The following is an 18,203-nucleotide window of genomic DNA, read 5'->3' on the forward strand; positions in this document are numbered from 1 at the left end:
CTGATTGTACGGGCCTTGGCCATATGGTGTCTCTGATTTTACTGATGGCGAACACGATGCCCGATACATCGACATTGAAGTTGTATTCTGACAAGCGAGGTGCCTCCGTCGGCCCTGTGTACCTATCGAAGCCAGCTCTGTTGATGAGTCCTTGAGGATTCTAGCCTCGGTCCATCCTTCGATCGTTGCGGGGTATGTTGCGCCTTGGGGCGTTCCTCTGTCTTTGGGATATGGCTGGTACCTTTCTTTGCTTGGCTTTGGCTCCTTCGCCGGTAACCTGTTTGGGTATACCGAGCCCGAGGGGGCTCCTAGTTGGTCGTCCTCGACCCTGATTTTTGATTGATATCAGTTGTGAACGTCCGACCAGGTCACGGCGGGATATTCGACTAGATTTTGTTTCAGCTGCTTTGAAGCCACCGAGCTTCGTTCATTCAGGCCTTGAGTGAAGGCCCGTACTGCCCAGTCATCGGACACTGGTGGCAATTCCATTCGTTCCATTTGAAATCGAGATACGAACTCTCGCAGCATCTCGTTCTCCCTATGCTTTATCTTGAAGACGTCAGATTTCCTTGTTGCTACTTTGGTGGCACCGGCATGTGCCTTTATGAAAGAATCTGCCAACATGGCAAATGAGTCTATGGAGTTAGGAGATAGGTTGTGATACCACATCATGGACCCTTTCGAGAGTGTTTCCAGAACTTTTTTAACAAGACGGACTCGATCTCGTCGTCCTTTAGATCGTTTCCCTTCACTGCGCAAGTGTAAGCAGTAACGTGCTTATTGGGGTCTGAGGTCCCATTGTATTTCGGAAGGTCCGGCATTCTGAACTTCTTCGGAATGGGTTTCGGAGCCACTTTTTCTGGGAACGGCCTTTGTATGAACTTCTTCGAGTCCACACCTTTCAGGATCGGGGGTGCGCCCGGAATTTAGTCGACCCTGGGGTTGTAGGTCTCGACCTTTTTGTCGTTGGCCTCTATCTTCTTCTCGCCCGATTCGATCCTCTTTGTGAGGTCCTCGAGCATCTTTACGATGGCGGGGTCGGCTATCGACCCGTTGTTGCTTGACCTCCCCGGTACTTGCTCGGCTAGGGGAGCCGTCCCCGGCGCAACCGTGCTGGGAGTTTTCTGGTGACTTTGCAGCTGAGCAATCGCTAGCTATTGTGCCTGCAACATTTCAAAAATAACGTGAAGGCTAACCTCCCGTTCTTCCCTAGCTGGGGTTTCCTAAGCTTCTTGTCGGTCTCCTTGGTGAACGCTCCTGTTAGTGTGGGAGCTTACATCGACGTGTTGAGCATCGTGCGAGACCGCGTCCACGGGAATCGATTTTGGTGCGTTCTCAGAGTTTCGTGGCGGTACACTAGCACCTGGAACATCTACACCATTTTCTCCGTGGTTCTCAAGATTGTTGTTCACTAAGTCGGACATTTTGACTTGAAATCAAAGATCTTGGGCAAGAAAAAGTATGAAAGATAACTTGCGTTATGTGGCTAAATCAGTAAAAAAATAATCACTATTATTTTTAGCCCCACGGTGGGCGCCAAACTTTTTACTGCAAAAATGGTAATAACAATTAAATTTGATTTAGTGGTTCTAAAAATACGTGATCTATTTTTATGCTAGTTGTTAGGCAGTTGATGCTATGTGAAAGACTTAGAAACGAGATACAAGCTTAAAACGAGATGTTAACCAAACCGAATCGCTGCCAATCGGGGCCTCGAGCTTGCCTGTTCGAGGGCCTCGAGGTCAAGTCCGAAGCTCAGTTGGGAGCTATCGAAGGTGGTCGATGGGTAATAACAGTTATAGACAAATCAAAAGCGGCTCTTTATGGCCAATAATAAGCAATAAATGAAGAACAATAGATATAACACAATCAATATGAGCAATAAATGAGATAACGAGACCAAGAGAAAGTGTTAGAGAGCAGAGAGGATGTTCTTGTATATTTAGTATGGAGCAACAGATGTTTACAAAATGACAAGGATCTCCTTTATATAAGAGGGGCAATCCCAACATAGTACAAGTGCATTTATTACAAAGATATAGAGATGGGACACCTAGTTAATGCCACGATACGGGCTCAGACTAGCCTGACAGATTTTGTCGGCTCTAGCTTCACGCCTTGGGAACTCCCCAATTTCTTTCCGTGACCGTTGATCTCATACTGCCCTGAGGTCAAGCGTCGATGGCCCTCGAGGGATGAACCCGATCGTGATTTCGAGCCTTCGAGACATTATACTGATGAAAAATTGGACCATTCGATTTTACCGTATACACCTTCCTATTCTTTGTGACAGCTGTTGATCGTCATGACTTTTATTGTTTATTTGTATATAATTATTTGTTATATTTATTTTCTTATTTTTAACGGAATGAAAAAAATTGCTTTTTGAAATACGAGAAATTTATACAAATGTAACATGTCCAATGGTTACAGAATTCACTTTTATAACATCTCTTATCAATATTGATTCCATGAACTCGATAACAAAAGGCTAAACTCGTGATTGATTAATTAAACTAATTTTAACTGGAGAACATTGAAATATAAAATAATGAAATAAACAAAGAACGTGCTGAGGTACAGTAGTTAGATATAAACGCAACGCACATGTATATCCGTTGGAAACATTTAGGGTCGTTTGGTAGGAAGTATTGGAAAAAATAATGCAAACATTAGCTCTATGCATTAATAATATCTTGTTTGGTATATTTTTTTAAGGTATTATCCTATGTATAAGTAATGCATAGAAAACCATGACATTAGTAATATCAAAGCTATTAATGCATGTATTAGTATGGTTAAAGATATAATTGTCCTTAAAGTCCCTTTAAAGCTAGAGAATATGGAGGACATTTTTGTAAACCACTATTTTTCTTAAAAATTATGCAATGCATTATAATTCTAATACACCACACCAAACAGTATATAAGAAATAATATTTGCATTACTAACCCATGCATTACTAATACACACTATTCCGCATTATTCTTATGCACCCTACCAAATGACCCATTAATGATAAATGATTGCGAAACACTTCTACCTAATTAATCAATTATACACTTTTACATCTATGATTAAAGAGGTATACTAGCCTAAGGAGTCTTGATACAATGATGGAATAAATATGGATATTCTGTGAATTTAGTTATTTGATTTTTATATCCAGATCGTTAATCCTACCATTTTAGCATAAAATTCACCGAGAACTAGCTGTACCTATAATCAAACATGGATATATATATATATATATATATATATATATATATAATCTAAAATTCTAAGATTATTGTTCTTATCCTTTGTACCAAAATGACTTTTGTAATTTAAAAAACTACAACAAATTAATTATCATTTTTATCTAAGTTATCAATTAATGCTCATCATAAAAATTTATTTATAATTAACTGTGCCAGTACTTAAAAATACTCTTTATACAGTCAGACCTCTCTATAACAGCATCCCTATATAACAACATTTCACTATAAAAGTCAAGCTTTTCTTGAACCAATTTTCATGTTATGTTATAATATATGTTTTATATAACAACACTTTGCTATAACATTCAAAAATATTCGGAACAAACAAGACTGTTATAGAGAGTTGACTTTATTATATTTTGGTAGTTGTAAAGTCGACAAGGTTATAGGAAAAAATTATTAACCCTACACATCAGAGTAGTGGATCTCAATGACTCTAATTTTAATGGCATACATACATTTCACTGCACCAACTTGACAACATGCCAAATGTGAAATGATTTTTGGTAACATAAACATCTTTCAACCGAGAGGGGTTGGTCTGATGGTAAGCAACCCCCACTTCCAACCGAGAGGTTGTGAGTTCGAGTCTCCCCAAGAGCAAGGTGGGAAATTCTTGGAGGGAAGGATGTCGGGGGTCTATTTGGAAACCAGTCTCTCTACCTTAGAGTAGGGGTAAGGTCTGCGTACACACTACCCTCCCCAGACCCCACTAAGTAGTAGGGGTAAGGTCTACGTACACACTACCCTCCCCAGACCCCACTAAGTGGGATTATACTGGGTTGTTGTTGTTATTGTTATTAAACATCTTTCAAGGCAACAAATGTTTGTAAAGCAACGTTGACAATAACTTGTACCACTCAAGCAAACCATATTATATATATATATATATATATATATACTGCATTTAAAAATGAAAACTAATTTTTAAACTAGGTTTAAAATTCTTTAAAAAGTAGAGTACAACTCAATTGGTGAGGTCCGTGAATTGGGCAGAAATTCAAAAATAGCCAGATTTACAACTGATCGTTCAAAAATAGCTCAATTTTAAAAGTAATCGAAATTTAGCCACTTTTCAAGTAAAGATAAATCTGAGCTAAAATACTATTCAAAACCCGAAAAATACGCCAGTATATTATACTGGAGTTCCAGCATAAGTATACTTGAACTCCAGCATATTATACTGGAGTTCCAGGATAAGTATGTTGGAACTCCAGCATAATATGATGGAATTCCAGCATAAGTACACTAGAACTCCAGCATAATATACTAGAGTTCCAGCAAGTATACTGGTCCAGCATAATATACTGGAGTTTGGAGCACCGGTGCTCCAGTATATTATACTGGAGCCAGCAAAGTATACCGGTCCAGCATAATATGTTGGAGTTCATACACAAGTGCACCGAACTCCAGTATATTATGCTCGATCGGTCTCTGTTGCAGCAAAATAGTAGCTATTTTTCATTGACTTGGTAAACGCTGGCTATTTTTGAATGACCAGTCCGAAAACTAGCTATACCGTGCTATTTTTACAAATAATTGGGTTAGGCAGGCCAAGTTCAAGTCAAAACTGAGAGGCCGAAGAAAAATATTGTAGTTTATATTCATTCATTGATTGGTTACTCCTCTCTGTTCATCTCTTTCTTCATTTCGATTTCGTTAGGTCACAACTCACAAGATTGAATAGTCTACAAGTTTTTTATTTGTTTTCTCTTTATGGTGCCTGCATATTAAGCATAAAACAAATCCAGGAAGTCACCACTTTGTGATGCAGGCTTAATTCCTTAAATACAGATTATTATATCCCCAAAATAAAAGATTAATAATTGTAATAACACTATCCTATATATCACTCACTCTATACATTTCATGAGTAAAAATAACTAACAAATTGTTTACATACCAACTTATGGTTCAACCTACTCTAGCAACTAACAAATTGCTTTAACCATGTATTTCTTTTTTTGGTTTCTCACCCGCTGTCCAGTATTCACATAAGGACCCGACTAAATACAAATTTGTGTCAGAAAATCCGACATTGGGAGGTAAAACGTTCCCTACAAAGGAGACTCCGTACCCAGAGGTTGGAGCGGATGAATAAGTACTTACCACTTCACCACCACAACCCTTGCTAGTTAACCATGTGCTGTCACTGATTGGTTATATATTTCCTGATTGGTTATATATTTCTTCCTTAAATTTGCCCCCCCCACCCCCCCAAAAAAAAATTGTATTAAAGCCCTGCTTCTGTCACTGTTTACTCAGTGGTATTTCTGAGGATTAATATTGATTAACACTGAGCAAAATGTGATCGATCGCTGTCTAATGCAAATAAGCTTTTGATAAGAAACACAAATAGGATCCACAAATGAACCATTGAAATAGAAAATTAATAGCCAATCCTAATGAAGCATCAAGAAGAACCATGATAATTAATCCCCAATTTCAAGAAATTACTTCTGTACAGTAAATACACATTGTAAAGCCACAATGATTATCTAGAATCTGTATGAGATTATTTCTTCTGCCTTTGTTTTAAATTTTGTTCATATTTCAAGACAAGAACACCTCAACACCAGCAGTTGTCATCAACTGGCAGATAGGACATACATTAACTAACCCTTCACAATCTTTACATAAACACAAGTGTCTACAAGGCATCAATAAGATGCATACCTCCTTCAATTTGCACACCTTGCACTTCAAATTGGCTTTTTTCGCCGATGTACCTTTCCCAGAACCACTAGGAATGCTGAGCCAATTGTTTGGATCAGTGCAGGACACAGCATCGTCTAGCTCATTGTCTCCTGTACCTTCTTTTCCTTGTTCTGCAGACTGCATCGCTTGCTGGAGGTTCGTTCTTAATGTGCTGACTAAAGATTCGTTACACTTGGCTCTATAACACCAGTTTTGTGCTTCCGATGTAACTTGCTTCATTCGTTCAACCAGTTCTCGGTTCTTCCTGTTTATGTTCTCTAACTCAATATCCTTCTCTTGCAACTTAGTGCCGACATTTTTCTCAAGTGCAGTCACCAACGAAGCCATATGTCTCTGTTTTATGTCTCTCACACCTCTAGCCCAAGTTTCTTCCTGTAAAAGGCCAATGCAATAACAACATTAAATAAACTTGTGCAACATATGAAGTTTCAGTAATTTGTACATGGGTAGTTGTTCCTAAGAGACTGAAGTTACTGTTACCCAAATACAGTTATGACCATTTTATAATTACTTTTTAAGAAGACGCCACATGTTATTCTTTTTCTTTAATATGGCAAAATATGCATAGGTGTGTGACTGACCAATTCCAAAAATAACCAACTAAATTTCTTACTCCTTCCAGATATTTTGTAACTAATATATCTTATTATCTGCACATATGTTTTCATTTATTTTTTAATATAAACAGAAAGTGCACGATGGTACTATCTCCAGCCACTTCTCTGATTAACAATAGAGCTGCGACAATGGAGCCAAAAAGGGCATCTTATCAGTTTTAAGAGAAGAGAAGGGCAATTAATATAAGCGGGGGAAACAAATATTCATGTGTTCAATAACCATGGGTCATTTTGAGAAAAATCGAGTTGTCTTGTGCCAAAGGAGCAGAGAAACATGAAAAGAATCAAGCGCAACAAAAGCTAGAAAATGTAAAAAACTTGGACACTTTCCTAAAAGAGCCCTTTACTGTTAGGATACAGACAATAACTGAAAAGACAGTCTACAATAAAACAAATTCGATTAGGAAAATGTAGTACCATACCTGAGTCTTAATATATTGATCAAATTCCTTCTTCTGGCGCTCCAGCTCCGTTTTAATGTTGTCACCTAGAGACATCATAACTGATGCTGATGCATTCATACTTCCACTTGCAGAACTGACCGAAGAATTGGGCTCATCATCATCGTATGATAACTTTAAACCAGTTGAAACAAGATTCTGGCCAGGAATATTAGCTGGCCGTTCAGTGTCATCATGAACCACATTGTGGTTCAAGGAAATTTGAAGCTTTTGCTGCCGGGAAACACCTTCAGCTTCCCTGCTTCGTTTATTGTGCCGAATCAGGTGCTCATTTACAAAATTATTTACAGGATCAGCATTGGATCCAAGCGGAACTGTAGCAAAAGAAAAAGCACATTGTAAAGGCTTTTGTATAACAATCTGAGATGAGTTCATTAGAGGTGCAGAAAAATTAACATGCTTAGTATAAGTACAAGAAAATATCAAACTAGATATCGGGTGATGCCTTGAGAATTTTTCTGCAATAGCTCACTGACTCTTGTTATCCTTGAGCATATAATATAGTGCCCACTTTTAACTCTACTTCATTATTTAAAGCTATATTATTGAAGTTAAGCTAAAGGGTTTTTAACCCAAAAAATCCTTCATGTTTACCCATACGCTCAACTGCATCACTAAAATATGCCAGTTAAACATGCACGTCCTTCATATTTACTAAAAGTGACAGGTCTCATCCAAACTCTAATGGAAGTCTATAAACTACTGGTAGACTGCTCACTGAAGCCTCTTTGCATGAAAAACTAAAAACGGGAATTTGGGAAAAACAAAGCTGTATGTTTTTGTGATAGATAGAGGGAGAAAGAAAAGCTACATGTAAACTGAGAACTCATTGGAAAAGTAACAAAGAACAGATCTGATAGTCTTTAAAATTCTTAAAATTAGCTTACAAGAACCTTGTTGGGAGAGCACTTGAAGTGGTATTACCAATATCCTAAAGTGTCCAGGTTGGAGCAATTTCACTAAGAAGCTTGAAATTATTCAGTGAAAGCTTGAATTTCAGTTAACGAGAAAAACCTCCAAAAATATGCTAGTATTACTTTGTAGCTCTAACTGATTCCTCTGTTTAAAGAAAGTAACCAAGACTTGAAGGTATTGTCATGAAATAACACCCCACTCAGTCTCCACTCAAATTTCATTGAAGGATCTCATGTTTCTTGTTGGGACTGTGTTAGTTACGAGTAAATAGTCGGAGGCCGAATTGTAGTACTGGAGCCTTAGTCAGTCTTGAACTCGGCAACCTCCATAGCCACGGCGTTGACCAAAAGGGAAAATACGCTGAGAGAGGTGACCAGTCCACCTTTTTGGGTGCATCCAGCCCACATCCATGGGTTTGATCTATATTAAGAGAGCTAATCTAGAGCAAGAAAATTGGGGAAAACAAAAGCTATCAATTTGTGTTTATGAGACAGAGGGGTAAAGCGAGAGGTCATTAAAAAAGAAAGGAAACACAAGGCTTCCGTAAGCCTTTAAACTTCGGTTTGAGTTGGGACCAAAACTGTACATTTTTTGTGAAGATTAGGAATGTTCTTTGATAGCTAGTATATTATAAGGATGCACTTGAAATTATGAGTAAAGATACATTTTGAGTTAAAGCTCTTAGGCTAAAGCTAAAGTATTTAAACCATAAACTTCCAAACAAAAACCGAACTCTATTTTTCAACTTCCTCTTCCATCCTTACCCCACCCTGTTCGGTTACTCAGCTGAGATATGCCTGCCACTGCTCTGGTCTTTCCTTTAAATTCTTGACGTACCAAAGAAAATGCAATACCTTTTTAGTACAAATAGAACATCTATAGCCCAGTAGTGGCCTGTTAGATGAACCACAATTTGGTCACAAAGAGAAACTATAAGTACATGAAAGACCCTAATTGCAAACAAAAACCAGGCTACAGGCTTAACAAGAAGTAGCTAAACTACAACATTGGAAATGGCAAGAAGAGAAGAATTCTCTAACAAAGTTTAAAGTCACTACATCAAATGTGCAGGTCAGCCAGGATTAATTGTACGACTGCTACTTTGAAAAGTTAATGGAACCTAGAACAATAAAAAATATTTGAAGCACCAGCTCAAACAATTTTTCAGAAATTCTTGAAGCAATATATAGAATAGATCAAAAAGCGAATACTACAAAAACTAGGATAAACAACAGATACTTATACTCGCATATAATCGAGGATGAAATACAAATTCTAAATGGCTCACAATCTACTCTCACTGTATGCCATAGAACAGATACTTACAGCTTCCAAATAATTGAAGTTGATTAGGTGCACTAGCAGGATACTGGAAACCATTCTCGTCCACAAAAATAGGAAGTGGAGTGTTAGTGTTGCTGCCTCTATACATTTTCCAAAGCAAGATCTACTTGGAGACTGAGCAAGTTTACCTGCAGAAGAAGGAAAAGATATATGCCATTTAAACTCACAATCATTGGATCACATTTTAAACAACAATGAGGATCACATTTTAACAACAATGGTTAAAAAGACCAGGATATATGCAATAAAAAAGTCATTAACACATATCAAAATTTTTAATAACCACATTTAACCATCATACTATCCGTTTAAGCTGAGAATCGTAAAATAGTCATCTTAAGCCATCCTCCCAACTATCTGTTGTGATCATTTACTCCTAACCAGTAACAGAGTGATAAGTGCATCCACCACACTAGCCATAATTTTTCTTTCAAAAAACAACCGCATGAAACTTATAATTTCCACTTCCCAACTTCACAATATTTGGAACCATAAGACTCACTTCATCTCATTTTAAATGAATAGATCTCCATTCACCCCCGACCACCAGGAAATAAATATATCTATCCATTTCATTTTTATAAAATTAATAAACAAAATCTGAACCAGTCTTGCTGTCAGAAATACAGAAACCAAAGAAATTTTTTCCCATGCAATCTGCAATTCACTGAAACCATAGGTAACATTACCATAATAAACCCAAAGACTCCAATGGAAGATTGCTACATCCCCCTCCCCCCAAACACATACACACAGAGAGATACAGTTTTTGACACGGTTGGCCAAAAATAGGACCCTTTTTCTTTCTGGTCCCAAAACAAAACTATTCCAATAATTCTACAAATTTAGAAAGTCACTGCTCCACACTTAAAGTAAATATAAAATGCAATGTGGTATCAGAAGAAAAACTTTAGTTTGATTAAACCATAAATTCTGATAAATCCATTTTATGAAACTTTTGGAACCATACTCATATCTGAAAACAAGCAAACAAAGGTTAATTTTTTTTATCAAATAACACTAACTTATTTTAGCTCTTAATTTCAATCGATTTGACACACAAAGTACTGGGTTGTTGTTGTTGTGACATACAAAGTACAAACCAAATATTTGATCTTCCTAAAACTATATGCTAATCACAAGACCAATGAAAAAGATCAAAACTTTTCCCTTTTGGATAATATTTTCCAACTGATAAGATTCAATAGTCTGAAAATTAATCAAAATATCCAATAACAAATAAAAATAAAGCTTACCAAAATAATTAAAAAGAGAGCCTGGAGAAAGCTGTTAGGTTGAGCTTCTTCAATAAAAAGAACCCATCTTGATCCTGCAAATTCCTATGCAGTCAGTCAATCAAAATCCCAAAATAGAAAATAAAAGAATAATCCGATCTTGGTAATGTTACATACATGAAACTGCAGATTACGGAATGAGAAACGGATGACGGTTTCTTTTTCTTTTTGGGAAGAAAAAATAAGAGTGAATAGATATGAATAAAGGAGAATTATTTGGTGCAGCAAAATGAACAAGGAAGATAAGTTTTATGACGACGAAAGATCAAGAATTAGAGAGAGAAGAAAGGGCTGAAACGTTTTTGGAACAGAAGTGACAGATGTGGGGGGTTGGGGTGGGTGGTGAGGTGGTGTGTGGGACCCATAAACCAAATTAGAAAAGTTTAAAAATGGGTGGAATCACATTCATTCACGCTCATTTCTAAATTGTGCATCTACTCTTCTCACGGGACTTTTCTTATTCTCACAGATTATTACTATTATTATTATTATTATTTAATTTATATTCTTTGGTGTTCCCACCAACATGATCTTTCTGATTCTCTTTAATCAATATGGGGTGTTTTGCTTTTACATTAGTACCCCTTATAAATTAAATAAATAAAGGAGAAACTAATTTAGATGTAAAAACTAAAAGTTCTAAAAAAAGCTATGTACTTATTGTGTCCTTATCTTTTACGTAATTAAATACTAGAAACAATCATGCCATAGTATCTTAATTTCCGATTCCAGTGATAAAATGTCTTTTAATGGTAGTAAAGTTAACATAAATTGGCCTGCTTTAAGATATAAGGCGAAATGGCTTCCTACCACTTAAACTTGTCGGGTTTTTTAAAGTTGATACATAAATTTATAACTTTTCCATATGAACACTCGAACTCGTTTTTTCCATAATTAATAAACACATCTGATCATTGACCATGTGCGCGTGTATTACACATACACATACATGTCCATCCAGTTAGCAAATGACCAATGAATGTCTTACACGTAAGGGCGCGAAAAGTCAAGCAGCAACTCCTTCTCCTTGACTGCTTTAGCGTTCTTCTTCATCAACAACTGCTTTTCATTATTTTGTTTCACGGGTGGCTCAGCTTGATCCTTTTCCATGTTACTCTTTCGTTCCTCTTCCTTCTTTTCTTCCAGCTTTTTTATTTTAAGGATTCAACAGTTAACAAGATAGTGCCCTAATTTCCTACAATGTTTGCAGAATTTGGGTATGTTTGCAGACCTTCAATTTCAATCACCCGCTTATATAGAACAAAATTGTAATCTTCATCATTAATGAAGCTGAGAAACACATTTAATTTATCATAAACTCCAATTTTTGCAGATCCCTTCAAAGGAAATTTTTTAGAGAATCTTGACCTATAATTCGGGGTCGGGTCTTCAGAAATCAACCAACAATTGTCCTCTTACATTAAGCCGCCATGATGACATAGTAGTCTCTTGTTTTGAAGATCACTGCCGGCATGCCGTTGTGTGTCGTCTTTCTAGCTTGGAATTTCAGAGAGAATCTGAAGGCCCTCCTTATTGAAACTTGAAATCCCCCAGAATCTCTTCTTCTATGCATAATAAAAACATGGAAGAAAACATTGCAGAATTAGGCCCTCCTAATTTCCCTACTTTCCACCATTTTCACGGTCCGAAAAATGAAAAAAAAATGAAAATGGAGCTTCAAATTTTTAAAAATGGAGGAAGGGAGTATTTTGTACTGTTGGGCTTTGGGAAGGGGGTTCTCACGCTCCTGTGCGTCGTGTTCCTCACGCGGGCTGCTGATTAGGACCAACTGACGCCACATGGGCATGATCAATGGTCAAATATGTTTATTAGTTATGGAAAAAACGAGTCCGAGTGTTCAAATGGGAAAGTTATAAGTTTATGTATCGACTTTAAAAAATCCGACAAGTTTAAGTGGTCAGGAAGCCATTTCATCACACTTACGAGAATCAAATATGACTAATTTTGTTAGTTCGACTGTTTTATTACATTATATATAAGATACTATATTTATGTATAGTTCTCCTATTTATTTCGTCTTAAGAATATATTTTCAATTTTCGTTGACAGTCATTTTACTTTAAGTGTAGGCTAATATTTATTTTCGTATTTTTAAAAAATGGAACATCGTAAGTTTGTAACTTAGCAACATTAACCGGAGTTGTTCTTGGTACGCGGGATAAGGTAAGAGATTCAATTTATACCATATTTAATTGATGGTATAAATTTAATCCAAACTTAATATTGGATATCTCTACCTTATCCTATCAAATTTGGGATTATTTTATCCTACCTCCCAAATGAGATAAAATAGTCCAGGGATTATAATCCTCGGATTACACTCGATTCAAATATTCGAAGAAGTGCCTTCTTGGAGAAGGTATAATTTAGAAGTCATCTTCTTATTCTTTTACTATAAGATTTACCACTATTATTAACAAATATCAAATGCGTTAAGTAATCAAGTAGTCCCTTCTTCTTTTTTATTGTGTAATTTTCATATATGTGTATTGAGTTTTGATTGTCATTGATGAAATTACGATATGAATGTATTCAATTTTATTTTTATATTGTTTATTTTTACTCGAAATTCTTTCACTAATTAAACTATTAATTAATATGTTTTTTTTAAATTCGTGATTTTTTTGATATTATGTATGTGTGTCCAATAACATGAACTAGAAAGAAAATGAAAAGTATCTAGATATTAACACTTACAACGGGGAAGTTGATAATTTAGAAGGTAATAGATATTTATAGAATTTAACTGAGATATGAGAAAGAGAATATGTATAATTTAAAGGTTAATGGTACTTTAATTTTTAACATAAATAGAGGGAGAAATTTATTTTTCATGCATTTTACCAAGTGCTAAGAGTATTAACCATTATTCCATAGTCTTCCTCTTAACTAATGGTCCAAAAAAAAAAGAGGCAAGAGTGGTCAATGACATTGATCTTCGTCAAATACTTAAGGGGTCTCTTCTTCCCATTTTTAAGAGTTAAGAAAATATTGTCTTTAGTTGAATACTAGTATTAGTACCCGCACGATGTGCGGATAATATTATGATTCTGCTAAATTCTATAAATTTAAAAGAACAAAATATATGAATAACTATTGACATAAACTTAAATATTATAACCTCGTATATAGCCGGTGATACAAACAAATAAAAATATAATATGATTCAAAAATAAATACTCATTCCCTTTCAATTTACATAAAATATTTTTCTTATTAGTCTGTTCCAAAAGAATGACACATTTCTGTATTTGGAAATTTTAACTTTAAATTTTTTGTTTTACTCATTTTACATATAATGAAAAGTTCTTACACCCATATAAATATCATGGCCCTATAAAACTATTAGGACCATAAGTTTCAAAAGTTTTCATTTTCGTTCTTAAATTTCGTGTCAAGTCAAACTATCTCATCTATATTGAAACTGAGTGAAGTCATACTATATAGAGTAATAACAAATAAAAATAAATTTAGTAATATCTTAATTTAAATTATAAAAAATATATTATATTATTATCTCAACATAATAAATTCTCACATCAACATCAACTTCTACCAACCTAAAATTACACAGTGACAAATTAATATATACATACATGATAATTTATTAACAATCAATATATTCTAACTTTTGGGAGTTACTAACTTATAAAACAGTTGGATCATAATTTGTTCAATAATTTTGCTAGTTACCTCAATTTTAACCACACAATTAAAGTCACATTATTTTTAACAATTTAACTGATACCTTTGGGTTATAGTTAAGATTAATGTATTATAATTAAATAAATATTAACCTACTTTAAATATTTTTCTTCTACGATGCACATGTACTAATACTCTAAAAGAAGATGAGTTCTTACATGTAATTCTTAATCAAATGAATCTTACCTTATGATTTTACGATCCACTTTATTTTGTGCAAATAGCAATTCCAAATAGTGCAATTATATTCATCTATGTGTTTACCCTATCCAAATCTATTTCATTCTAATTGACACACACACACACACATATAATATATATATAGGTTGCTCGATCGATTGGCTTATACAATTTGAGAGAACATAAATATCAATAACGCGCTAAAAAGTCATTGTCCATACCTGAGCCATTAGAGAAGAATTTATCCTCTCTTATTATATATTTTAGCATAGCAACTGCTAGCACTAATAGAAAAAAAAAAGATGTATGTATTGCTTCCAAACAATTGAGATATAAAAAAATTATAAAATATTGGATAATTAATTTTATCGAAAGGCAACACAATTGACATTTGTTTAGCCAATGTCTGAGTCGATTCATAGTTAAACATTATCCCTAAGGTAGTTACGAAAGTTAAGTTTTGATCCAACAACTCGGTAATTATGGTTATGGGTTCGAGCCTAGATTTTTTAGTCTTATTTCTAGTAACAAACATGTTTTTGTTTTTTCTGTTATTTTTGTTGTGAACTCAAATTTTAAAAAACTCTTTCTCATTATTTAGAACAATTCGCCTCACTCGTTGAGCCTCCCGTTTGAATTGGAACATTTGTGTGTTGATTAGCTTTCCTAATTAATTAATCAATCAATTCAAATTTAACTTTTTTCCATTCAGATTCAAAAGAATCTTATTTACTATCTTTCTATTTAAATTTAAATAAATATTATGTCTTTCAATCTAAATTAAATACTATAACAAATATTGTCATAATTTTCCAAGTGGCTTTATATTAGCTTGCCACTTGGCTTAACCATAATGCACACTTGCTATATTGCCATGTAATTTTTTATTAGTTTATCGCGTTACTTAATGTCCTTACTCATTGCTCTACTTTTAGTATAATATAATGATTATAGTTTTGTGTTACCCTAAAATTTAATTTAGTATTGTTCTTTTGTTCCTTAGCTCCAATTACTTTGTTTAAATTTATCAATAATATTATTTTTCTATTTAATTATTTTATTAAAAAAACTTAAAATGTAGACCCCTTCACATTACTTCTATTCTCCTCTATATACATTATTTTCTATCATATAATATTTTAATTATTTTTCACACTTCGTGTTGTATCTATATTATAAATATTATCGTATTATTTTTCTAATTCTTTTGAAAATATAAAAGTTTAAACGAAGAAGTTCTTTTATTATTTTCCATAAATCTACATGTTTAGTAATTATTATTTAGTATTATGTGCAATAAGCAACTAATTTTTTTTCTTTTGTTTTCATATAGAGTTTTGGCTTTAAATTTTTTATAACTTAACTACATGACAATTGTAATTACATCTTTATATTGTTAATTTGTTTCTTGGTGTTATTTCATTGTAAATGTTTTAAATTTTAGGTTTATAAATTATGTTTTCAATTGCGTGATATTATCCATATAATATATTTTTTCTTATAATAATTTAAAAAGTTTTCTTATATCAAATTTAAATGTCTAATCCTTCTATATATCTACAATTATATTATTTGTTTACAAAAAAAATTCTATTTTTGTTCTTTGTTTATTGTTAATGTGTTACCTGTTACAAATATGGTTACATTATTACTTAACTTTTTATTAGCTTGGCACCTACTTTATATCCCTATCTGCTACTTCTATTATAATATACTATAATGAATATGGTTTTTCTTTCTTTTAAAATAATCTTTTTATTTATTGTTAATCTTTCACTATATAATATTTGAATTTATCAATAATATTTTTGAGTATTAATTATTTATTTGCTTTATTTTATCATTTAAATTAATTCAAAGTATGAAATTCTCTCACACTATCTTTATCCCCCTCTTTCTAAATTATTTCCCCTAGTAAGTATGATATTTTATTTAATTTTTTCATTTAGTGTTTTATTCAATAATAGAAAAAATAAAAGTGCATATGATCAAACTATATAGTACTTCACCAAATGTCGCGCCCCTTTTTCTCGTGAAAATCGGGTTTGTGATATTTGGGAGGACAACTCGTTCCCTTTCGGGAATTGGGTTTGAATTGAAGAGTTGCCATCTAATGATTAAAGTGCATTAGGACACCAGGAGGGGTTTGTTTTGAGTAACCAGAGATTGGGTAAGGGTTTGAAATTATCCCAATGGGAAGGTGTTAGACACTTCTCAGGATCCACTAGTGTGGTTCCCGGCCAAACTATTGTTGTGACTTAAGTGCAAATAACACATAGGTAAATAAAGGCTTCAAATAAGAGGGAATTTTCCCGTAATGGTTACAAATAAACAAAAGTAAGAAAAATGAACTAAAAGAGTTGATTTTCTTAAAAGAAATGTTTAAAAAAAAGATTTAAAAGAAACAAAGAAAACAAAGGAAAGGGGGGGGGGTCCTAGGTTTATTAATAATATGGATCATCCCACACAACATCCGGTAATCACTCCTCAGTGAGGGGCTACACGTAATGTTATTGCGTGGTCATTATATCCATATCTACCCTTCCCACCCCGTTAAGGTATTAAAGCACAGAATGGTCTCGTTTACTTATTGCATGCTATTACCCGCCCCAATCCTATCAGCCCCGGAGACACTTGGGACTACTAATCCTAGAAGGAGGATGTATTAGGTTTATTTGTGGTTTCAAAAGGTAAAATACTAAGGTGACAAACAATACACATATAACAAGTTTGGGGAAGCATATAAACAGATAAAAGGGCTCAAACAGACCTCCTTAAATCAAAGAAAAGCATATAGTTTAACATGTCTTACACGTACTGATTAGGGTCTGATTAAACTTAACAGTTAGGGCAGACTGATTTATTGCATATTTCAGATAAGAAGCCCGAATCAGGCATGCCTGCTGGTTGTAGTTAATAAAATCTGATTCAGTTTATAAACTACCCTATGGCTTGCCTAAGTGTTAGACGAAAACCTATATGCATAATATCTACTGATTTCAGAGAAGAAGTATACTGATTTTAGAAAAAGGTTGTCAGTTATTCAGGAAAGACGAGTTTTGACAAAAGATCATAAATTCCGCAGACGTTAGACAATGATTTTAGATTTGTAGACAAGTGAGACGCTTCAGACTTGGTTATTAATTCCTATAGGTATGCTTTCTAGGCGTAGTTAATTTTAAACACTTTTATAGACATAGCAAGAGTGCAGAAATCTTATAGGCATGACATCTAAATGTTGTACTTCGTTTAATCCTATGAACATGATATCTAAATGCAGTTAGTTGTTTAAGCCCTATAAACAGGTTTGCCTAGTGACAGATGCATATGCAGGATTCAAATTTCCAGCTAACTATGAGCATGGTATCTATATAAGAGATGCAGAAATTTAACTATAGGCAGGATATCCATATGAATGCAGAATTTCAGAAACCTATAGGCAGGATATCTATATGGGTGCAGAATTTCAGAAACCTATAGGCATAGTATCTACATATGAAAGTGCAGAATTCCTATAGGCAGGATATCTATGTGATATGCAGAAATCAGAAACCTAAAGGCAGGATATCTATATAGGTGCAGAATTCCTTATAGGCATAGTATCTACATCAGAATTCCTATAGGCAGGATATCTATGTGATATGCAGAAATCAGAAATTCCCTATGAGCAGGATATCTACTCCTTTT

General features: G+C 34.2%; 1 protein-coding gene across 1 annotated transcript; it reads right to left on the reverse strand.

Annotated features, from left to right (window-relative positions):
• Nucleotides 1-5,666: 5,666 nt before the first annotated feature.
• Nucleotides 5,667-10,925, reverse strand: LOC104243237 (E3 ubiquitin-protein ligase BOI). The gene is made up of 5 exons (XM_009798397.2): nt 10,728-10,925; nt 10,572-10,645; nt 9,298-9,443; nt 7,018-7,370; nt 5,667-6,350 (listed from the first exon to the last, which is right to left on the reverse strand). The coding sequence occupies exons 3-5, from the start codon at nt 9,401-9,403 to the stop codon at nt 5,814-5,816; spliced, it is 996 nt and encodes a 331-aa protein (XP_009796699.1). The 5' UTR covers nt 9,404-9,443; nt 10,572-10,645; nt 10,728-10,925; the 3' UTR covers nt 5,667-5,813.
• Between the last annotated feature and the right edge of the window lie 7,278 nt (nt 10,926-18,203).

This window comes from Nicotiana sylvestris, chromosome 10, assembly GCF_000393655.2.
Source record: "Nicotiana sylvestris chromosome 10, ASM39365v2, whole genome shotgun sequence".
NCBI lineage: Eukaryota > Viridiplantae > Streptophyta > Magnoliopsida > Solanales > Solanaceae > Nicotiana > Nicotiana sylvestris.

What these genes read in the sequence shown, in the direction of transcription:
- LOC104243237 (XM_009798397.2), bottom strand. Translation starts at nt 9,403, where the DNA reads ATGTATAGAGGCAGCAACACTAACACTCCACTTCCTATTTTTGTGGAC. An exon ending in ACTTCAATTATTTGGAAGCT is followed by an intron (nt 7,371 to 9,297) that starts GTAAGTATCTGT and finishes CTTTTGCTACAG; the next exon opens with TTCCGCTTGGATCCAATGCT. An exon ending in ATCAATATATTAAGACTCAG is followed by an intron (nt 6,351 to 7,017) that starts GTATGGTACTAC and finishes GGCCTTTTACAG; the next exon opens with GAAGAAACTTGGGCTAGAGG.